Here is a 24,923-nt window from a genome sequence, read left to right as displayed (position 1 = left end):
ACTCGGAAGTGTAGACAACACTTCTCCCACTCCCGCTAGTCTTCCGCCAAGGAACTTACAGAAAGCAAGATCCTCTCAAACAATCCGGGCTTTACATCCCTCTCTCTCTGGAACCATCCACCTCCCTTACCAGCCACACGGAGTTAACTGTGAAGCCTCTGCGGCTCCTTCTGGTTCCAGTAACCAAATGTGGACCCTCATTTTCTTTCCTTTTAAAATGATTTTCAATAGTGGTAAAACACAGAAAACAATCTCCCGTCCTAACCATCTGCGCTTCCTTGGGGGCTCCGCGGTAAAGAATCTGCCCGCTGGTGCAGGAGGCACTGGAGACTTGGGTTTGATCCCTGGGTGGGGAAGACCCCCTGGAGCAGGAAATGGCACCCCACTCCAGTATTCTTGCCTGGAAAATTCCACGGACAGAGGAGCCTGGCAGAGCACAGTCGATGGACACAGCCTAGCGACTAAACAAGAACAGCCGCCATTGTTAAGTGTAAATTCTGTGCTATCACGCACACTCACATTGTTGGGCAACTGTCACCACTATCTGTCTCTAGCACGCGAAACCCCATTAACAATCATTTACCACCCCCCGCCCCAGTCCCTGTGAACCGCTGTTCTACATTTCTAATTTCTGTCTGTATGAGCTGAACTACCCTAGGTAATACATATAAGTAAAATCCTACAGTATTTGTCATTTGTGCGACTGGCTTCTCTAAGCATAATGTCCTAAACATGCATCCATGTTGAAGCACGTGTCAGAATTCCCTTCGTTTCTCAGGCTCACTAATACTGCACGGTATGTACACACCACATTTCGTTCATCCATTCATTCATCTACGGATACCTGGGGTGCTTCCACCTTTTGGCTATTGTGACTAATGCTGTTATGAACACAGATGTACAGATCTCTCTCTCTGAGACTCTCTTTTCAATTATTTTGGGAATATACCCAGAAGTGGAATTGCTAGACCATTTGGCAATTCAATTTTTAAATTTTTTTTTCCTGAGGAATTGCTAAATGACTCTCATTTTCTCTTGCATGTTAACTGGTTAACTACTACATTCACCAACCTCCCTCCTCTCAGGACATGTACTGCTGTCAGAATAAAGTACCCAAGGCACAACAAAGACCCCAGTGCTGCTCCTCTGAGGACAGGCAGCCTACCGAGCCCCCAGTTGGGCACCGAGCCAGGTCAGAAGGGTGCTCAGTGCTGCGCAACACTTGAATGAAGGCGTAGATGGGTGGGTGGGTTAACAGCAACAGTTCCCTCTCAGCCTTTGACTGTCCTCATGGCCTACTGAATTAAGAAAATTCTTCAATGGCCTAGCATTTGAAACTCTCCATAATACTCATTCAGCAAACACATACAGAGGCCTAAGAGATCAAAGCTATGCCAAGCCTAGCGGAACATAAAAGGATGGTCTGGTCTCAAAACAACTTCCCAGCTTTACTTCCTATCATGCCCCCAAACACATTCCTCCAATTTAAGTGTTTGCCATTTTCAAAACATTTTCTATCCAGAAGTCACAACCTAGTGGGCCTGGGCCAAGAAAAATATTTCCTTGGCGGGAAAAACTATTTTGTTTGGCACAGTGTTTTTTAAAAATATTTGAATGTGACTGTGTTTTGGGGGAAAGAGAAATATACTCTCTAATTATTCTAGTCCTTCTACCAGGGCCCCACTGTTCATCTACAAAGCCCACCTCACCCCCAAAAGTGCTAACTCGCTTCAGTCGCATGGACTCTGTGCGACCCTATGGACTGTGGCCTGCCAGGCTCCTCTGTCCATGGGATTCTCCCAGCAAGAGTGCTGGAGTGGGCTGCCCAAAGGACCTGGAGTGAGCTGCACATACCCCTGAGAAGCTGCTTCTGCTCACCACTTAGTTTCCCCTTCCGTTTTCACATGTCCATCCTCTGCTCAAATGGCACTTACTTTCTAAAGCCCTTCTTCAATCCTCTCCAAATCAGAAATGATTGCTCATCTGTTTTCTCATGGGACTCCGATTATTCTACTTTCGTAGCATTTCCATTTGGATTTATAATTATGTACTTTTCTTATCACGTCTCTATGCATGGTAAGGACTGAGATCAGGTTCATATCCTTGCTAGTTTTGGAATTACAACCAATAAGCCTTGGACATACTAGGTATAAAACAGATGTCAAAGTGAACCAAAATTAAATGGAGAAACTATATAAAAAAGAAAAAAGACTAGTTTGGAATGAAAGTTTACCTTCCAGGTATACTATATGCATAGATAGATACATTCCGTAAACTTCGAGGTAAAAAACTTTCAGTTATGAGACAGAGCTGGGTCTTTTTTTCTAGGAAAACTATACAGTGATTTTGCAAATACATGCCAACGTATCACAGCACACAGACAGGGAACAGGGGTTGTGTGGTCACACAGCTGTGGTTTCCGGTATGGCCCCATCATTTTCTATATGTATGGCCTGAGGCTGGCACTTAAGATCTCTAAGCCTCAGTTTCCCCACATCATGGTGGTAACTAACCACATGAGTTGGCACAGAGCATCACTCACAGTGAATGCTCATGAGTGTTGATTTTATTATCTAAAGTTGGCATTAAGATAAACTCAAATGAATAGTAAAAATGTGATTTTATAATTCTCCTTTACGTTGTATGGTGTCAAAAAATACACATACAAATTAAAGATTTTTTTTTAAATGTGGACCATTTTTTTAACATCTTTATTAACTTTGTTACAATATTGCTTCTGTTTTTTTATGTTTTGGTTTTGGGCTGTGAGGCATGTAGAATCTTTAGCCCCCTTACCAGGAACTGACCCACACCTCCTGCATTGGAAGGTAAAGTCTTAACCACTGAACCGCCAGGGAAGTCACATACAAATTAAATACGCTCATACAAATTTGGATAATTTCATCATCCAAATCCCTAAGGCAATTCATTATTATACTTCATTTACATTTTAAGTTATAATTAAATTTTAAGATATTAAGAGTATCTTTATTATGAACCTTATTTGGAATAATAAAAGGAACATTAAACTTATTTTTAAAAACCCTTCAAAATGTACAGTTTGTATTTGGTTCCTTGCCCGCTGTGTGAGATTTCCCATCAATGAGATGTCTGGGGCATTTCCACATAGCAGAGTTTGAAGATACTGAGACTTTTGTTCCCAGAAATAGATTTGACTCCCTGCCTAGGTTTCTACTAAAAAAGCAGAAAATCAAGATAATATAGCCTTTTTGGCAGAGAACTGGAAACTCGGAGCATAGTTAGATTTATACTCCAGCTGCAAAGACCAGTGAATAAATTTTCTGTCACTAGGTTACAATAGCTCTGTTATATTTAATTAGAACTTCAAATGTTTCTGTTCTGCCTAATCCTTATCCTTCAGTCAGTAACAGGTAAAGGACAAATAAGCTGTTCAAAAGCAACTGGTACGTTAGGACACCTTTTTCATGTGAAATAAATCATTTGTACCAAAAAATGTTTTCACGTTTCCCCTAAATATGTTTCAGTGTTACACTTGAAACTAATAGAGCCTGAACTCTTCTTTGATAACTAGGTCTATGTCATGTGTGAAAAACTCATATAACACACTAAAATAAATGAAAAAGGCATATTAACCAGAAAACATTTTAAAATTCACTCAGTTGGAAAAACTTCTAATTAGGAACAATGTTCTTTGCAATTTTTACTCAACACAAGTGGGCTGGCCCCCTAGCGAACATCTAGGGAAGACCTCTGTGGGTCAGAGGCTGTTTCCTGAGGACTGGGCCCTCGGGAGCACTCGTTTTTGGAAGGGGAAGTAAGTCAGAATGACTGTTTCTTCAAGTCTACACATAGCACTTCAGATGCAAGCTGAAACTTGAAGTGACACCCAAGAAGATGTTTTCAAACCACGAAAGAATTTTAAAGACCTGCAAGATACCCATAATGATGTCACTATCACTAGGAGGCTGGAGAAGGGCAACAGCTGATCCTGGGAGTAGAGACACACTTGCAAATTCATTTCCTCGTCCACTGACTCACTTGCCCACTCGTCCGCACACAATGATCAGTTGCCTACCCCGTGGCAGGAACTGTGGTAGCTCAGCACAGGGAGGCGCCCTCACACCCCATCTGGGGAGTGGCGCCCACTCGCTGCAACTAGAGAGCGCCCTGGGAGCAGCGACGACTCAGCGCAGCCAGAAATCAAGCCATCAGACTCAAAAAAGCTAACACATTTAAAAAAAAACAGTGAGGACAGATTCTTGTTCCCAATGATATCAGAATCTAGGAAGAGGGAAAACACAGGAAGATTTAAATTCTATGGGGACGACTGCTAAAGCAGATACACGGACCAAATTATGTGGAAGACAAATCAGAACATTTAGTAAATAACAACCACAATGAAGTCAGGGAAAGTCTGATGAAGTCAGAGAGACACTCACATAAAATAAAATCTCAGCCAGAGATTAGAGAATAAGTAGGAATTTGGTGGGTGGGGTATGCAGAGCTGTAACAAGAGGATGAAAACGCAGTCAAAGTCAAAAGAACATCTTAGATACAAGCATGGAGTTGAGCAGAGGCGTGGTCCTTTCAGGGTATGGGAGCCAGAGTTTTGTACAATTGAAGATGCAGCTGAGGTGGGAGCTAATGGTCTTATAAGGAAACAAACTTTTGAATTTAATTTTTTAGATTGAGGCAGTAGGAGGAGTCTCACAGTTACATTTTAAAGCAAGGAAGCCAGAGGACAGGATCCCGGGCTGCTGAAATAATCTAAGGGCGATTCTGAGAGCCTAACGTACGGTGGTGCCAGCGGGAGTGGAGAAGAGAGCCAGAGAAAACGCGTCAATAGCCTCGCTGACCATACTGGCTGACCTTCAGCCTGAGAAGGGAGATTCTTTGGGGATGACTGACGAAACAAATAGGGCAGAGGCGCTGTAGGGAACCGCTGCATTAAGAACTAGCATATTCTCTCTTAAAGGGACATAAAAATGAAATTATTATTTTTTTCTTCCTGTCATTGCAGTGGATGGTCTGGCTGTTTAATCACATTAACAGCCTAGACGGCTTGATCTGTGTCTTAGGGATTTCTACTTCCCCACGGTACCACTCAAATGCTTTGGTTGTGAATTAAGAGTCAGTTCATTAAACATGAAAGTTATTCACTTGTATCTGATATCCATATATAAACACTGTTAGTCCTGGGAGTACTTACCCTGCAGTAATCCAAAGTAGCAACATATTCATACGATCCTAGAGATAACTCTGGCTTCTCATAGTGGTCCAGTCTTCTTCCGATGTGGTCCAGATGTTGGAAATAGAATGGTGGAACTAATAAAAACAAAATAGGAAAGGGAATCTTTTGTTTTTACAACACAGACAATTTAGTAAGTTCACAAAGTTTATTATGGGAGGAAAGGAGTTAGTATGAGGGAAAAAAAGCATTTTAAAGCTGGAATGTAGCATATTCTAAAAATCCACTAGTCCTTCTTTCCAGTCTTGGAAAGAATGAGGGTTTTCCAAAATATCTTCCTGACCCTTCTGCAAGTTACTGATGACAAAGAACATTAATGGTCTGGATCGTTACAGAGAAGCAGCAGATAAAAGCACCGGAGTTTTTAAATCGTCACAACCAAAAGTTAATTCTCCCTATTTAATTACCTTTTCTCAAAGGAATTCTAACTTTTCAAACGATTTAAATTTTCAATACCCCAGCAAAAATATACATTGGTTATTTGGACTATACTGTTAGCTCTAATGTTTATTATCTTTTAATCAGAGATGTCTTCAGCCATGGGGAGTTTGCACGGTAATCTTTAATGTCTGGGCTTCACAGTGGAGACGATTACTGTATTAGGGAAAGACTACACCATGAGATCTCAGCTGAGGAACTCTTAATTTGATTCAAATGTCTAAGAAGGTTAGTTCTGGCAAAGGCCTGGAAGTCATCCAATAGGACAGGAACACTTATGACTCACACACTGAACTCTTGGACAAATAAGGCCTGGTATCTCTGTGCAAACTCTACTGCCTTGAGAAGAACGGGGCTGACTATTAAGCCACTGACAACAGGGGTGCTTAGAATAACTAGCTATGCTCTGGTTTTAAGCATTTCATAAAGAACAACATTTTCATTTGTAAAACCGTGTAACTAATGACTTGTTTTCAAACCAATAACTCAGTATTATTTTTAGTTATGAACTAGCCCACGGGTTGGGCTTCCCTGGTGGCTCAGCTGGTAAAGAATCCGTCTGCAATGCGGGAGACCTGGGTTCGATCCCTGGGTTGGGAAGATCCCCTGGAGAAGGGAAAGGCTACCCACTCCAGTATTCTGGCCTGGAGAATTCCATGGACTGTATAGTCCATGGGGTCACAAAGAGTCAGACACGAATGAGTGACTTTCACTATCACTAGCACATGGGTTACAACAGGACTGCTTTCTTAGTTTGGACCTAAGAAAATAGTCACTAAGGCTTGCCTTTTTTTTTTTTTTCTATTTTCTTACTATATTGTGGCCATTTCTTTTTAAACAAGTTTTATAAGATTCACTTGTACATAGGGATCTCTGAACTTGGAAAATTCAGTATTCTGAAAAGATTGTGGCAGTGGGAAGCTGATAGTCTCAGCTGAGCTAAGAAGGCTATGATGGCCTTAAACCGCTCTCCTGTTATGTTTAGCATGCTCAGTTAACTTAGCCATGTCCAACTCATCTGAAACCCTGTGGACTGCAGCCTGTCAGGCTCCTCTGCCCATGGAATTTTCCAGGCAAGAATAGATGAGATGGATAATGCCACACCAGCTGTTCCAGGATGTATGGGTGGTACTTTCTATACATTTTCTAGAATTTATTTTTATTCACACATCTACATGTAATTGGTGAAAAAAAAATTCCCCTTAAAATCAATTAGCTTTATATTTGTTAGCATTTAATATTACCTGCCATGTTTTATAAACCAGATTCAAGTCCCCCCATAAATATTGGAATCTAGTATTTTTGCTGACAAAGGTCCATATAGTCAAAGCTACGGTTTTTCCAGTAGTTATGTATGGATGTGAGAGTTGGACCATAAAGAAAGCTGAGTGCCGAAGAATTTACGCTTTTGAACTGTGGTGTTGAAGAAGACTCCTGAGAATCCCTTGGACAGCAAGCAGATGAAACCAGTCAGTCCTAAAGGAAATCAACCCTGAGTATTCATTGGAAGGACTGATGCTTAAGCTCTAATACTGTGGCCACCTAATGTGAAAAGCAGACTCACTGGAAAAGACCCTGATGCTGGGAAAGACTGAAGGCAATAGAAGGGGGTGATAGAGGATGAGATGGTTGGATGGCATCGCTGACTCAGTGGACATAAGTCTGAGCAAACTCAAGGAGACAGTGAAGGACAGGGAAGCCTGGCGTGCTGCAGTCCATAGGATCGCAGAGTCAGATACAACTTAGCAACTGAACAACAACAACAATATGAATAACCCTATTAGAAAATGAACACAGCAGCTTCCTAGGAGTGGACACCTGAGGCATTCCCTCGGGTGTAGAAATACAAGAATTTTGTGTGTTTTTACTCTACCAGGAAGTGGCAGGGCCTTTTAAGGCTTCGCACTGACACTTTGGGCATGAGGCCAGAGAAAACAAAGATCCTAGATGCTCTTTGCGGATGGGTCCTGGATGGATTTCTGATCACCTTGAGAAGAAAGTTGAGGGCTTGAGTGAATACGCTGGGACTTGGTGGAGGCGTGGCAAAAATGCTCCAGGAGAGGCCTCTGCCATCTCCTGACATCTTCCCCCAAAACTAAAGCACTTGGAAGCGTGTGCTCACAGGGTTCCTGAAATGCAGATCCCAGGGTTGTGTAGGATTTGGCTGCAGATTTCGTGAAGCACGAGCGATGGAATAAGACCTTCCTTAGAAAGAGCAGCAAAGGCGGAGAACCAGCGGAGCCTGCTGGCACTAGTATACCCACTGTGTGCGGAACAGGGGCCACAGCCGCTGCAGGGCGAGAGACCTCCCAGGGGCCCGTCCTCGAGACAAGGCTGGGAACCGAGATCCCACGCCACAGCACGGGGCTTTTAAAGGTCTTTTTGAGGAGGCCTCACTCTGTCAGTCTCCTGCACTGGGTGGGGGCTGGGCGAAGCCATGGGCTGTGTTTAGGGTGTGAGTGCATAAGGAGGCCAGCACTGCTCCCCCACCAGAGCACGCCCTCGAGCCGAGAGGTCACGGACCTGATGACGCAGGCAGGAAACCGCCGAGGGAGCAGCCGGCTCTCAGACCCGCCGCGGGCACCACTCACCGTCATTCACGCAGCTGCAGAAGCCGCACTGGTACCTCCTCCCGCCTTCGATGAACTGCATGAACGGGCACATGTAGGCTTTGCACCTGTTGCATCTGACTGGTCCAGTCTCCCCGTGGTTTACCAGGTAGAGGGGCGTCTACAGGAAGCAAGCAGAAGCGAGAGACACGTGGGCACAGGGCTTCCAGGTTTCTTCTGAAGTCCTACCATTGTAGTCACTGAAATGTTAAAACTCCGGACTCATTAAGGAACTCAACACAGTGTCCACCAGGGGAGTAAGGACGCCTCTCTTGAGACTGTGTGGAATTCAAGGCAATACCCACACAAAAATTACTTTAAATGCATGTCTAGTGTATAAACATATTTGTACATTTATGTATATGTGTATTTACCAATGTGTGTGAAGACAGAAAGAGAAAAATAAAATACAGTGATGGTACCCTGAATATTCATTGGAAGAACCGATGATGAAGCTGAAGCTCCAACATTTTGGCCACCTGATGCAAAGAGCCAACTCATTGGAAAAGACCCTGATGCTGGGAAAGATTGAAGGTAGGAGGAGAAGGGGGCAACAGAAGATGAGATGGTTGGATGGCATCACTGACTCAATGGGCATGAGTCTGAGCAAGCTCCAGGAGACGGTGAAGGACAGGGAGGCCTGGAGCGCTACAGTCCATGGGGTTGGTAAGAGTTGAACACAACTTAGCGACTAAACAACAATAATGCTTAATAACGCTTACGTTGAAAATGTCCTGGATACCATGTATCACATATCTTGCTAAGTTTGTTCATTAACTATAAATAAAGGAGGGAGCTAGGTCTGATTTTAAAATCAGCAGTTTGCACATCGGCATACTGCTTAGATAATTCCACTCAATATACAAAACGTTTCTTCAAAACAGCAACTCTCAGAAGAAATCTGCAGTGATTTTCACTTATTTAGGCAAGGAGGCTGATCCTGCCTTTTCTGTTTCTTTATCCCAAGACAAAATGTCTCATGAAGGAAGTACTCTCAGTGTAGCGGGTCATGCTTTGCCAGAACAAAAAGAATAAATATTTCTAGAGCTTCTTCCTCAGAAACATGTGTAGAACCCATTACACGTCCTTTACACCTTGAAAGTGAAAAAGCTCAGCACTGCCTTATTTCTCAGCACTTCCAGCTTTCAGAACAAAACCACAAAGATTCTTCTTGTTTTTATAAATCTCCTTAAAGATAACATTTCTAGGAAAGCTTGACAATACAGGGTTTGGCACATCAACTAAGTCTTTCTTTAAAGAAACAGATGTGAATAAAGCAGACTGCTGCTTAACGGAGACTTAAGAGCAGGAGGAAGGTGGCGATGAGGTAGGGTCATAAGGCCATTTTCTGCCATTTTCTTAGGGAAGAAAAGAGAGAGGAGAGATCTACAGTCTGTCCCTGACCAGATGTCCAATGTGGAAGCTAATCTGCTGAGGTTTCAGAAATGAGTTTTGAGACCTCAGAACAGGAAAAAAACAGATAGGATGATACATAAAAGAATCAGGGAAAGGATAATAAATACATTTAGAATTACCAGGCACTGTCCTCTCCCACCTCTTGCTTCAAGGAAGCCAGGAGATGGATTGAATTTTGAATGAGTTTTGAGACCTCAGAACAGGAAAAAAAACAGATAGGATGATACATAAAAGAATCAGGGAAAGGATAATAAATACATTTAGAATTACTAGGCACTGTCCTCTCCCACCTCTTGCTTCAAGGAAGCCAGGAGATGGATTGAGATGTTTCTGGTCTCTCCTGGTCTGTAGCATGGGTATGGCTTTGGTGTCCAATTGGTCAGGTTGTGAGAAGGATTCAATGAAGAAAAAGTGAAAGTGTCAGTCTCTCAGTTGTGTCCGAGTCTGCCAACCCATGGACTGCAGTCCACCAGGCTCCTCTGCCCAAGGAATCCTCCAGCAAGAATACTTCTCCAGGAGACCTTCCTGACCCAGGGATTGAACCCAGGTGTCCTGTATTGCAGCCAGATTCTTCACCATCTGAGCCACCAGGGAAGCCCCATACAATTAGGAGGCCGTGTGCAACATAGAGTGTTAAGCCTGGCATAAAATTATTGGATAAAAGGTATCTAACTGTTGTCATATCTGTACAGAACAACCTTTCCTCTCTTAAAACCACTCAGCGCAAGAGAGTGTGTATATTTAATAGGAGGGTTAGAGTTTGATAAGTTTGAGACAGGCTTGAGTTTCTAAAGGCATTTATTCATATAAATATTTAAATCAGCTGATTTGTTATTATGAAATGTTATTGTAAAAATGATTTAGAAGACAAGGAATCTGCCTTTCAGGAGATTTTGATACCATCTGACGGTTAAAAAAGTTGAGAGGCACACTAGATTTTAAAATTGTTCTATGAGTTTGATTTGCACACACATGTGCTATGTCACTCATTTCCGACTCTATGCAACCCCAGTCTGTAGTCTTCCAGGCCCCTCTGTCCGTGGGGATTCTCCAGGCAAGAATACTGGAGTGGGTCGCCATGCCCTCCTCAAGAGGATCTTCCCAACCCAGGGATCAAATCCATGTCTCCTGCATTGCAGGATTCTTTACTATCTGACCACCAGGGAAGTCCCTGCATACACTCAAGGAATGCCTACCGTATATGCATTCAAACACAGACCCATACAACACTTTCTCATATACACTGTTTGTTTGAAAGGCATAAAGTGATGGATGTGTGTTGTCTTCAACTAGAAATAATAGTTAATTTCTGTACAGCAGAAACTAACACAACATTGTAAAGCAGCTATACTCCAATTAAAAGAAAAAGACACGGGTTTAGGCCAATGAACGCAGAATCAGAATCAGATACGAAAGACAACAAAAATGTAATGATAAGGTAGCATTTTTCTGGGTCAAAAACCCAATCATCAGTCATTCTCTGGGTGCTGCTGAGGTCTACGGCTTCCACCTCAGAGATGAGGAGCTGCTTTCAAGAGTTACACCAGGGTTAAAGCCTGCAACATACATAAACTCCAGCCACGTGTACTTCTCTCATCCCTTTATCATCTTCAAAGAGTTCAGAGTCTATCATCAACTCACTGAGACACTTTTGGAACAAAATCTGATGCAATTATTTGCTAGACAAAGCAGAGGTAATGGAAATTAACCTTATTTTTCCTGATGTGATTTACTCAAAGGCAAGCCCAACCAAAAATTCCTGTGAAATTGTTGGCAGCTACCATCTAAGCATTCCAGCCTGGGCAGATTCAAACTTGCAGAACTGAAAATGAATGTCCCGTCACAAACTGGAACTGAGTAATGACTGTATTGAGGCTGTGAAACTCGCGTGCATTTTTTTCCAATTTTCGCTCTTTTGGAAACTGAATGATGGATAGGTAAGGGAAGGACTGCAGACAACTGAGGTGACAGAAAAGAATGTTAAAAGCTTTTAGACTGTTTACACTTTCTTTCTGGGCACCGGCACAAGGGTTTCCACATCACACCGTCCTGCTTCCTGTCTCTCAGGCTGTGCTGAAAGCCATCAGAGGCTTTCCTTGCTTTCTCCAGATGTCTGCTTATCTGCTCTACAGTAGCATGCATGAGCTCATAAACAGCTAATCTCACTTGTAGTCTCAGTTCAACTTTAGTGTATACAGCTTTTAAAAAAATCAAATTACTTTCCCAAAAGTCCTAGGTTTCTTTTTTCTTCTTAATAAGGACATTATATTACACTTACCTCAGAAATATTTTCAGAGTTTGCAATTTTGTTTATAAGTGTGTTTTTTACTCTTTTGGCCTCTAGTATATTCCTGCCTGCTCTTTCTTTGCTGTTCTTTTTCTTAAATGGAAAAAAGTGAAGGGATGGAGAGCCTCACTCTAAAACCCTCATTTGGCTCTGGTCCTGTGTGACCTGAGTTTATATAACACGAAACTGATGGTGATGCTGGGGAAAGACAGAGGAGATTAGTATCTGAACCCCTAGTTTGTAGTTTTGATCTACCAGGGTTATGCCAAATACTTTATTGGTACTAATTTTGACTAAGATCCTTTAGCTGAATAAAAGGTATCTCCTTTGTATGCATATGTAACACCACAGTCCATTTGGACCACAGGAAAGAATATAATTCATGGAGAAATGAGGTTCAGCGTTAAAGGTTTTGAATACTATTCCATGTAAACGGAGTAGACAACAAAATGTGCCAATCAACAACTCCTTGGCACTGCTAATACAACTGTTAAAGCTTTCCTATATTGATATATCATCGGTTCCCAACCGTTCCTGCTGTTCTCTTTACCATCGGTACATTCATTGCTGGCTGTGTTGTGTGCCGTGGTGGGGTACAAAGCCCAATGGGGTGGAAAGGCATGAAACACGTAACATGCGATAAAAGAGCAACGTAGGAGCAGAAAGACTATTTGGGAAATCATCATTAATAAAAGCAACGTTAACGTAGTCACAGACTGTAACCCAAAACAACAGCAACAAAAATAAGTGCTCACAGAAATGAAGCACAACCGAGAAAGATCCGACATGAAGAATTCTGATAAAGTTTATGGCCTAGATACTTTGGTTTTGGCATCTCTATAACCGAAGTCTGAATACACAAGTCTTTCCATATAGACTCTTTGTTTTAGCAAAGTGATAAATAACAGAAGGTAGCTATTATAGCTGCCTATACCTTTAAGCTGCCTATGAAAAAGTGAAAGTCACTCAGTTGTGTCTGACTCCTTGCGACCCCGTGAACTATACATACACAGTCTATGGGATTCTCCAGGCGAGAATACTGGAGTGGGTTGCCATGCCCTCCTCCAGGGGATCTGCCCAACCCAGGGATCGACTCCAGGTCTCCCGCATTGCAGGCAGATTCTTTACCAGCTGAGCTACCAGAGAAGCCGGTAAACTGCCTATAACTATACCTATAAACTAATTACACCAAACCTGGAAATCTGAAGAAAATACGACGGTGTTCTTATACCACAGATCCACTAGGTGGCACCGTGCAACTAAAAATTAAAACTATTTCCTCAGGTAATACAATACTCAAGATAATTTTGCTATATACATTTGATGTAGCTATCACCATAATTAACTGAATTTATGTCAGTTGTTACCATCACAAAATTAAGAAACCTATACTCTTGTTGAGAGAGTCTTTGATAATTGGTAAAAAATATTCTGGTGAAAACAAAATGTGTTTAAAGATGAAATACAGGCTTTTCTAAGCATGAATTACATAGAAATTACAGACTGTGCCAAATTTACTGAAGATCATAGTTGAGAAAAATCTTTTTTAAAGGTTTCTAACGCTCTCCCAACTTCCGTGACTACATGCAGGAAAACCGGGGCCCTGCAGGGACTGGCGGCCCCGGGCACACAGGATGCTGCTGCCCGGGGCGGGGGGCTGGGGGGCGAGGAAGCCCGCACTCCTGCAGCCCTGCTGGCACCCACCCCGTTCCTCACACTTGCTCGCACGCACGGTACAAAGCAGCAAGGTAAAGACAGTGAGGTGTGAGGCACGGCGCTCAGCAGCACCTGTGACGGAGGGCTGACCTTCCTGCTGCTGGAACATCCAACCACCGGCCGTGGTGTGGATCGGGGAAGGCACAGTGTGGACAGAGCGGCCAAACAGGGGATCCCAGGAGCGCGCTGACGTAGGGAGGCTTCCTGCCCGGCTCCCGGAGCTCCTGGCTGAGGACAGCCCCTCTGCCTTTCAGCTAAGTTCTAACACAGGCACATACGCATAACACACGAGCTCACTCTTAACCACCCGTTTTCCCCCCTCTTCCAATGCTTGTTTACTGATTCTGAAAAAAAATAACACATTTTGCATTTTCAATATATACTTCTCTTCCTTTTTTCTCTCCTATTTTCTTCATGAGAAGTCTCCAGGAGAGCAGTCGATGTCCTGGGACTACACAGTTGTCCCCACACAAAGAATATTCAACTTTACTAAGTGCCTGAAGAAAATAGCTAGGCTAAATAACTACTAGTAATGGGAAAGACAGTTTTGCCTACAGTGGCTCCTCAATGAAACCGCAGCATGGTCCTCCAACTGGATACAGGATCATATTCAATATCAGACTATATTCCCTAGTAAATTACTGTAAATATATATATGTCTAGCAGCAAAGACTATTGTCAAATGTGATCCTGGCACACAGCTACTTCTTTGGGCCTGGAGTGCTGCTTACAGTTTGGGTCTATCTCAAGGCAGTTTCAGTCAGTAATTTGGATTAATCAGGGGATATAAATGGAAGCATGAAAACGGTATGTGAAAAGATAATCCAGAACTTGTGATGAACAACTACCCTTTAAAAATGTTAAACGTTCAGACTATTAAGCATGCTGAAAGACAAGCAGAGTCGGATTCCCAGAGGATTATGCCCAGCAGCTAAAATGAAGAGAGTCTATATCAACTTGCTTATTAAAGATATTTCTATAGGAAAGAGAAATGAGAAGCTTGTGTGTGTCTTCTATTTTCGGCTTCACCACGTATGCCATTCGGTCAGCCTACACCAACAGAAAAGGTTCAGGGCAGTAGGGTGCTTACTGCACACACGTTTTCTCAACAGCAGTACTATTTTGTTGGACTTTTAAAAATACCAAATACGGCATGAAAGAATAATATCTTTTGAATGCCTTTTAAAAATCATTCTTCTAAAAAGAAACTGAACCTAATAAAAAAAAACATTCAATGTATTGAAATAAGAATATATTTACACTTTTTAAAAGTGTTTTTAGTTGGCCCTAAAACTTTGTGTTTTCGTATTTCTGGAAAATTAACCTCTTGCTAGTCTGTGGCACTCAAGAGATTATTTTCAATTTTTTTCCTCTTCAATAATGCTACTGAGTGAGAAGGCAATGGCACCCCACTCCAGTACTCTTGCCTGGAAAATCCCATGGACAGAGGAGCCTGGTGGGCTGCGGTCCATGGGGTCGCTAGGAGTTGGACACGACTGAGCGACTTCACTTTCACTTTTCACTCTCATGCATTGGAGGAGGAACCCACTCCAGGAACACTGGCAACCCACTCCAGTGTTCTTGCCTGGAGAATCCCAGGGACAGGCGAGCCAGGTGGGCTGCCGTCTATGGGGTCGCACAGAGTCGGACACGACTGAAGCGACTTAGCAGCAGCAGCAGCAGCAGTCATTTATTGGGAAAGATTGAAGGTAAGAGGAGAAGGGGATTACAGAGGATAAGATGGTTAGATGGCATCTCCAACTCAACGGACATGAGCAAACTCCAGGAGATGGTGAAGGACAAGGAAGTCTGGCATGCTGCAGTCCATGGGGTCACGAAGAGTCTGACACGACTGAGCAAATGAACAACAATATAATATTGTATATAATGTTATAGAACATTTACTCTTGTTATAACTATATCGAGAACTTATATTGGATTTTAACATGTCTTTAATTTGGAAACTGGTCTTTTTTGGTTTGGAGGGGGGTTGATTTTTGTGTCTATCCAGCACTGACAAATCCTGATTCAAATTTATACTATATGCAAGATCATAACTATCATCTGTATGATTTGTGGTTTAAAATGCTTTCATGTATATAAAGATCTCGTGATGCTGAGACGTTAACACCCATGGGTGTGGGAATTATCATCCCGCTGTTGAGCAGGGAATGGACATCAGTGAGGAACAGGGATTCATTCGCCCAATAAACTGCAGAGCAGGAGCTTGAATTCCCGTTCAGTTCCTGCGCTATGCATTCAGAAACTGCCTGCAGATTGCTCTGGTTGAGAAGCACATCGATTCTGAGAAAGCTGCCATCACCCACGGTCCACCGCTTGAACCAAGCCCTCAGTGGTCCCTGGGACCCTTGAAGTGCCTCCTCTCGCTCTCTCTCTACAGGAGCTATTTTATGTCAATCCTTCAAATCAGCTCTCCTTCCATCTCCCTCAGCAGATAGCTTCCCCTCCTTGCTCACAAAGGAAAACAAAACCTCAGACAGGAACTCCCATGAACGTACCAGCACCTACTTAACGTTTCCTTTTCTCTCTCCTGCTACAATGGAAAGAGTGTCCATCTCCCCTCCCGACACGGTCCCAGGGCCTTGATCTAAACCAGGACCGTTATGAAACGAGTCGCCAGTCCAGGTTCGATGCATGATACTGGATGCTTGGGGCTGGTGCACTGGGACGACCCAGAGGGATGGTACGGGGGGTGGGGGTGGTTCAGGATGGCGAACACGTGTATACCTGTGGCGGATTCATGCTGATGTATGGCAAAACCAATACAATACTGTAAAGTAATTAACCTCCAATTAAATTAAATAAATTTATATTAAAAAAATAAATAGATAGATAAACCGGGACCAGGTCCCAGCCAGCCCCTCAGCACTGGCTCAGGCATTTCAGCTGTGCGTTGCCACTGGGCCTTGGGCCTGACAGCACCCTTCACAGCACTTTACTTCCAAGCGTTCACTACCAAATTCTCAGGCCTGTGCCTTACAGGCTTAACACCTTTTGTTTGTTTGTTTGTTTGTTTAACTGGTGTTTCTCCTACAGAGCAATTCCTGAGAGAATGGGCAGTTGATGGTTTTTGAATGAACAAACAGAATATCTACCAGGTATCCGCAAATATGCTGTCCCAAGCCCAGGGTAGTTCATGATAGATGCTAACCCAAAGGCAGAAATAAAAGACGAAACTGCTCCTTGGGAGAGGGGGGCGGATAAAGGATTCTTTACGAGGACCTGCATTTCCACTGATGACAGAACAGTGAGAACCGCACGGCTCGGGAGGAAAAGCCTGAGCTGGGGGAAGGTGGTGGCCGGCAGGCAGGAGCCAGGCTGAGCTGAGAAGAAGGAAGATGGATAGGAGGGCTGGAGGGATCCTGGGGAGGATGCTCAAAGCCAGGCAGAGCAGCATATCCTGACTCTCAGGCTTCGCTCTCCTCCCCTGCCTCCACTCCATCCCTCTCCTTCCCTCTCATCTCAAAGGCATCGGGATCTCACCTTTCACAAAGCTAAAACAATGGAGTGGGAAGAATGACTGGCACTGGTTCCCAAACCTGCTTATTAGTAAATTCTTTACAATTACCGTGAGGAATTTTTAGAATTTCTCTTTGTTTCATCATCAGCTGTATTTTATTCAACCCTTAAAATCTCTTTTAAAAATAAACTCAAAAGATGTTTGAATACTACTTCTAAATTTCTAACTAGAAAAAGTCCATTCCTTAACTGCTTAGGTAAACCTCAGGTTCACCACTGATTCCTAGTGGTGCACGTTTCAGAGTCAATTCTCAATAAATACTTGTTGGACGGGTGACAAGGAAAAGAGGGAGGGAGGGAGAGAGGGAGGGAAAAAAAGGAAAAACTGAATGGAAAAGAAAAATGAAGGAAGAAGGAAAATACAGAAGTCACGTTTGGATATAGCTGCCAGTCCTTTCATCACAGAAGATCAGGTCTAGGTGTGAAAAACCCTAGGACGTTAAGTTGGTCCCAAGGTTTGCAAAAGTAAGTAGACCAGGAGCCTCTTCTCTTGCAGTGGCCACCAGCATCTTAAAGCACACACAGCTGTGACTTTCCTCCCAAGGCCCTCCGATACCACGAGGCTTTTCAGGGGCAAGGTCAAGTCAGGCCATGTGCTGCAGTCTACGAGAGTGCTGCTCCTGGAGACAGGGCACCCAGGGTTGCAAAGGGAAAACAACTGTCACTGCGGTGCAGAGAAAACCATCACATCAGTTTTCCTGAATGGAAGTCACAGTTCATGACAAAATTACAAACCATGAGAAATAACTCTTAGGCAAAAAAACGGTCTTTTGGGACTGGATTGTGTTGATGTAGTCTTTCAAGTTATGGCTGCTGCTGCTGCTGCTGCTAAGTCACTTCAGTCGTGTCCGACTCTGTGCGACCCCTTAGACGGCAGCCCACCAGGCTCCGCCGTCCCTGGGATTCTCCAGGCAAGAACACTGGAGTGGGTTGCCATTTCCTTCTCCAATGCAGGAAAGTGAAAGTGAAGTCGCTCAGTCGTGTCCGACTCTTAGTGACCCCATGGACTGCAGCCCACCAGGCTCCTCTGTCCATAGGATTCTCCAGGCAAGAGTACTAGAGTGGGGTGCCACTGCCTTCTCCATTCAAGTTATGGGTATATTTGCAAAGATCAGTGCTACTATTACTACTGGAACACATGTTGAAAACTTGAGTAAGACATTCCGTCTCAAGGAGCTATGTTATCCAGGGATTCTATAGTTAAAAGACATTTTCCCACATTTCTTTTAAACTTTGACCTATTATAATTTATCTTTGGTCCCAAAGGAAGAATTATATTTTGTTGTCTGATCACAGGCCACTGACTGAAGCCATGTTTCATTGCTATAAGAACACAGAGTGGCCCACAGATAATGAAAATATATTGTAGACTTAAAAACTCTATGAATCAAGCTTGTTTCTTCCATAACAAAATGATTGGCAGTTTTTTGTTTCTCAAAAAAAGGTAAAATGCTCCACTTTAAAGATGAAAGTATTAAAGACAATAAGCTCAGAGGCCAACTTCCTTTGTCTTTCTGACAGAATTACAAGTTAGCCAAAGTCTTCCCTCCATTTATCTCACTTCTTTATGGCTATGGAAACACTTGAAAACATTCCTCCCCTAAGCATGAGCCCGGTCTGTATTCAAATGACACCTTCTCAATCAGGTCTACTGTCCACCCTATGCAATCTGAAGCCTGCACTCTGCCCCTTCCCCAGGCTGCCCCCATCCCCTGACCTGCTCCACTTTTTCCTTCCTCCATCTGTTCAATAATTTTCTTATTACTAGGTTCACTGTCTTTCTTCTTTCCATTCAAATGTTAGCTCCATGAGGACAGAGATTTTTGTCTGTACTGTTCACTGACATATCCCAGGACCATGAAGAATATATGGCACAAAATGGGTAAAGAGTAGACATTTGCTGAATTAAATACTTGTTGAATAGGATAGAAAGAAATAAACCCATGCACCTATGGTGGCTCAGATAATTAAAGAATCTGCCTGCAATGCAGGAGACCTGAGTTTGATCCCTGGGTTGGGAAGATCTCCCAGAGAAGGGCATGGCAACCCACTTCAGTATTCTTGCCTGGAGAATTCCATGGATGGAAGAGCCTGGTGGGCTACAGTCCGTGGGGTCACAAAAGAGTCGGACATGACTGAGCTATTTCAGACCAGACCAGACCTATGGTCAGTTAATCTATGACAAAGGAGGCAAGAATCTAGGAGGCAAGAATCTACAATGGAGAAAAGATAGTCTTCAATAAACAGTTCTGGGAAAGACGGACAGCTACATGGAAAAGAATGAAATTAGAATATCCTCTAACACTATACGCAAAAATGAACTTAAGACAGATTAAAGACCTAAATGTAAGACTGGATACTAAAAAATTCCTAGAGGAAAACATAGGCAAAACGCTCTTTGATATAAATCACAGCAATATCTTTTTGGCTCTGTCTCCGAGAGGAATGAAAATAAAAACAAAAATAAACAAATGGGACCTAATTAAATGCAAAATCTCTTGCACAGCAAACGAAGCCATAGACAAAATGAAAAGACAACCCACAGAATGGGATAAAATATTTGCAACGATGCATTCAACAAGGGATTGATTTTGGAAATATACAAACAGCTCATATAACTCAATGTCAAAAAAAAAAATACAAAAACAAAAAACAATCAAAAAAATGGGCAGAACATCTAAACAGACATTTCTCCAAAAGGTACAAGAAAAGATCCTCAACATTGCTAAATTATTAGAGAATGCAAATCAAAACTACAATGAGATTTCACCTCACACGAGTCAGAATGGGCACTATCAGAAAGTATACAAAAAATAAATGCTGGAGAGGGTGTGGAGAAAAGGAACCCTCCTGCCCTGAAATTGAAGAGCAACCATAAAAAACAGTACGGAGGACCCTTTAAAAACCAAAAACAGAGTTACCATATGATCTGACCCTGCAGTCCCACTCCTAGGCATAAATCTGGACAAAACTCTAATTTGAAAAGATACATGCACCTCAACTTTCACAGCAGCACTATTTGCAATAGCCAAGATGTGGAAGCAGCCCAAACGTACGTCAAAAGATGATTATATAAAGATGTGGTCCATATATACAATGGAGTATTAGTCACAGAGAAGAATGAAACAATGCCATTTGCAGCAACATGGATAGACCTAGAGATTAGCATACCACGTGAAGTAAGCCACAGACACATATCAAACTTACGGTTACCAAAGGAGAAAGGTGGAGAAGAGATAAATAAGGAGGTTGGGATTAACATATACACCCTACTATGAATAAAGCAGATAACCAACAAGGACCTACTGTTTAGCACAGGTAATTATACTATTTTATAATAACCTATAAAGGAAAAGTATTTGATAAAAATAGATACATGTGTGCATGAGTGCTAAGTCACTTCAGTCCTATCTGACTCTTTGAGACCACATGGACTGTAGCCTGCCAGGCTCCTCTGTCCATGGATTCTCCAGGCAAGAATACTGGAGTGGGTTGCCATTTCCTCCAACCCAGGAATCGAACCCATGTCTCCTGAGGCTCCTGCACTGTAGGCAGATTCTTTACTGCTAAGCCACCGGGGAAGCCCAGATATATACATTCAGTTCAGTTCAGTCACTCTTTGCAACCCCATGGACTGCAGCACGCCAGGCCTCCCTGTCCATCACCAAATCCCGGGGCTTACTCAAACCCATGTCCATTGTGTCAGTGATGCCATCCAACCGACTCATCCTCTGTCGTCCCCTTCTCCTCCCGCCTTCAATCTTCCCCAGCATCAGGGTCTTTTCCAATCAATCAGTTCTTCGCATCAGGTGGCCAAAGTATTGGAGTTTCAGCTTCACTATCAGTCCTTCTAATGAACACCCAGAACTGATTTCCTTTAGGATGGACTGGTTGGATCTCCTTGCAGTCCAAGGGACTCTCAAGAGTCTTCTCCAACACCACAGTTCAAAAGCATCAATTCTTTGGCACTCAGCTTTCTTTATTGACTTTCTTTCGTTATTGACTTCGGGTGGCTCAGACAGTAAAGTGTCTGCCTACAATGTGGGAGACCCGGATTCTAATCCCTGTGTCAGGAAGATCTCCAAGAGAAGGGAATGGCAACCCACTCCAGGATTCTTGCCTCCCCTCCCCCAAAAAAGGGGCTCAAAGAAATATTTGGGCTTCCCTGGTGGCTCAGACGATAAAGCATGTCTGCCTGCAGAGCGGGACACCTGGGTTTGATCCCTGGGTTAGGAAGATCCCCTGGAGAAGGAAATGGCAACCCACTCCAGTACTCTTGCCTGGAAAATTCCATGGACTGAGGAGCCTGGAGGGCTACAGTCCATGGGGTCGCAAAGAGTCAGACACAACTGAGCGACTTCCCTTTCAAATTCACTTCACTTTCTTTATAGTCCAACTCTCACATCCATACATGACCACTGGAAAAACTATAGCTTTGACAAGACAGACCTGTCAGCAAAGTAATGTCTCTGCTTTTTAATATGCTGTCTAGGTTGGTCATAACTTTTCTTCCAAGGAGCAAGCATCTTTTAATTTCATGGCTGCAGTCACCATCTGCAGTGATTTTGGAGGCCCCTAAAATAAAGTCTGACACTGTTTCCACTGTTTCCCCATTTATTTGCCATGAAGTGATGGCACCAGATACCACAATCTTAGTTTTCTGAATGTTGAGCTTTAAGCCAACATTTTCACTCTCCTCTTTCACTTTCATCAACAGGCTCTTTAGTAGTTCTTCGCTCTCTGCCATAAGGGTGGTGTCATCTGCATATCTGAGGTTATTGATATTTCTCCCAGCAATCTTGATTCCAGCTTGTGCTTCTTCCAGCCCAGCGTTTCTCAGAATGTACTCTGCATATAAGTTAAATAAGCACAGTGACAAAAATACAGCCTTGACATACTCCTTTTCCTATTTGGAACCAGTCTGTTGTTCCACGTCCAGTTCTAACTGTTGCTTCCTGACCTGCATATAGATTTCTCAAGAGGCAGGTCAGGTAGTCTGGTATTCCCATCTCTTTCAGAATTTTCCACAGTTTGTTGTGATCCACACGGTCAAAGGGCTTGATATAGTCAATAAAGCAGAAATAGATGTTTTTCTGGAACTCTCGTGCTTTTTCAGTGATCCAACGGATGTTGGTGATTAGATCTCTGGTTCCTCTGCCTTTTCTAAAACCAGCTTGAACATCTGGAAGTTCACAGTTCATATACTGTTGAAGCCTGGCTTGGAGAATTTTGAGCATTCCTTTGCTAGTGTGTGAGATGAGTGCAATTGTGCGGTAGTTTGAGCATTCTTTGGCATTGCCTTTCTTTGGGATTGGAATGAAAACTGACCTTTCCCAGTCCTGTGGCCGCCGCTGAGTTTTTCAAATTTGCTGGCATATTGAGTGCAGCACTTTCACAGCATCATTTTTTAGGGTTTGGAATATCTCCACTGGAATTCCATCACCTCCACTAGCTTTGTTCATAGTGATGCTTCCTAAGGCCCACTTGACTCCACATTCCAGGATGTCTGGCTCTAGGTGAGTGATCACACTATTGTGGTTATCTGGGTCATGAAGATCTTTTTTTTGTATAGTTCTTCTGTATATTGTTGTCACCTCTTTTTAATATCTTCTGCTTCTGTTAAGTCCATGCCATTTTTGCCCTTTATTGTGCCCACATTTTCATGAAATGTTCCCTTGGTATCTCTAATTTTCTTGAAGAGATCTCTAGTCTTTCCTATTCTGTTGTTTTCCTCTATTTCTTTGCATTGATTGCTGAGGAAGACTTTCTTATCTCTCCTTGCTCTTCTTTGGAACTCTTCATTCAAATGTGTATATCTTTCCTTTTTTCCTTTGCCTTTAGCATCTCTTCTTTTCTCAGCTATTTGTAAGGCCTCCTCAGACAGCCATTTTGCCTTTTTTTCTTGGATATATATGTATGAATAACTAAATCATTGTTCTGTACACTTCAAACTAACAGAACTTTGTAAATCAACTGCATGTCAATTAAAAAAATCCTTGTTGAAATAAATTGATTCTTCATAAAAATGGACACTGCTCATCATATCACATAACAACGTATTATTGCCCTCATTATGTATAGAACAATTGAAAAATTCCTTAAATCCATATGTGATTATACAATTATATAACTAACTCTGTATATAAGGATATCACAAAAGTCAAATTACCATTTTTCTTTTCACAGTTTACACCTACAGAAGCTCTACATTTATCCAAGATTATCTGAAGCTTTTTATATGAACTGCTTTTAGAGTCGGGAAAAAACACAGGACTGCAAGATTCACACAGTCCGACCCACTGTCAGTGCCCATTGGAGGGCAGCCCCGTGCCCTGGCTGGTCTGCTTCCAAGTGATGAGCCAATCATCTTTTGTGAGTTAATTTAATCTGGGCAAACAGACAAAAGCCATCTGGAGGTAAGACCTGAAAATAGGGTTGTAGAAAAAGTTAAGAAAATTTTAATTTAAAAAATGTGTGTGACCAATTTGAAAGCAACTGGAGAAATAAATACATTTATATATTTATTATGCATGAACAGTGAGCTGGAAGGAGAACAAAGATGATTCTTAATGTACCAAATAATTAATAAAAACTGATAAATATGAGCTAATAGTCTATCCTTTTTCTACAGGAAAATGTGAAATGTAGATGAATTTGTAAGTTTGAAGTATTTAGATAAAAGAGTTTTTCAAAACTTTTTAAACTATGGAAGAGAAGACAGTATGGAATGTAGCAAACAGCAAGAAATGTAAATCGCATCCCCTTGTTAAAGACTATGACATATGTCAATTTACCTCCACAAGTTCAGTTCTGGATTAAGAAGAGTGAGCTCTGCAGTAGATGAATCCATGATCTCTACATTCACTAGAGTTTATTATTATGGCTCTTCTATTCTCTTTCTGTATTTTGCAGACATATTGTTCAAGAACATCAAACGTGCTCTTATTTTCCCAATGAATAAACATTTCAAAGAGTTTAATCTTCTCTTTTTAACATGTCTCAGTTATCCTCCCTCCCAATACACAGACACACACACACACGCATCTTCACTTTATAGTGAGATGATATGAAAAGAAACACTGGAGGGAGAATAAAGTGAAATCTAAGCTAACCTTATGAAATTTTTTAAGCAGTTGTTATCCTAGTTGGCACAATTTGGCTCCTCGATTGTCAGCTCCTTCTTAAATTTCCTTGGAACTTGTTTAGTACCAAATGCAGCATTTCTACGTAAAGTAGGTGTTCAGTAAGTGTTTGAGCATAGAAACTCCTGTCACCTCCAAACTGGCACCTGCCATCGACCTCTACAAGAATTAAATCGTGCTTCTGTGGCTGCTGACTTCAACACCCCTGGAAAGGAGTCCAGGGTGGAGAGCAGAAAGGAGGAGCTCTGTGCCCTGGGAAAGGCCGGCAGAACAGGTCCTCAGATAGGTGTTTTCAGGAGCCATGAGCTCAATTCTTGTATCTCCTCGTCTCTAGAAGAGCACTCAAATTCTCCATGATGACAACTGCTCCACTTGACTAGCAGACACCCTTACTAGACTAGGAGACACCCAGACTAGACCAGCAGATACCCCCACTAGACCAACAGACACCTTCACATGACCAGCAGACACCCTCACATGGCCAGCGGACACCCTCACATGGCCAGCAGACACCCTCACTAGACCAGCGGACACCTTCACTAGAC

General features: G+C 42.6%; 1 protein-coding gene across 1 annotated transcript in view; it reads right to left on the bottom strand.

Moving 5' to 3' along the window:
• Nucleotides 1-24,923, bottom strand: part of SEC24D (SEC24 homolog D, COPII coat complex component) — a 113,007-nt gene that overhangs the window by 36,872 nt on the left and 51,212 nt on the right. The window contains exons 8-9 of the mRNA XM_052642403.1: nt 8,260-8,398; nt 5,192-5,307 (exon numbers count right to left, since the gene is read on the bottom strand). Of these exons, the coding sequence (XP_052498363.1) occupies nt 5,192-5,307; nt 8,260-8,398 (255 nt within the window). The remainder of the gene's footprint in view (nt 1-5,191; nt 5,308-8,259; nt 8,399-24,923) is intronic.

Source organism: Budorcas taxicolor, chromosome 6 (assembly GCF_023091745.1).
Source record: "Budorcas taxicolor isolate Tak-1 chromosome 6, Takin1.1, whole genome shotgun sequence".
NCBI lineage: Eukaryota > Metazoa > Chordata > Mammalia > Artiodactyla > Bovidae > Budorcas > Budorcas taxicolor.
Note: the sequence above shows the minus strand (reverse complement) of the source record. Positions and strands in the feature narration are given on the sequence as shown.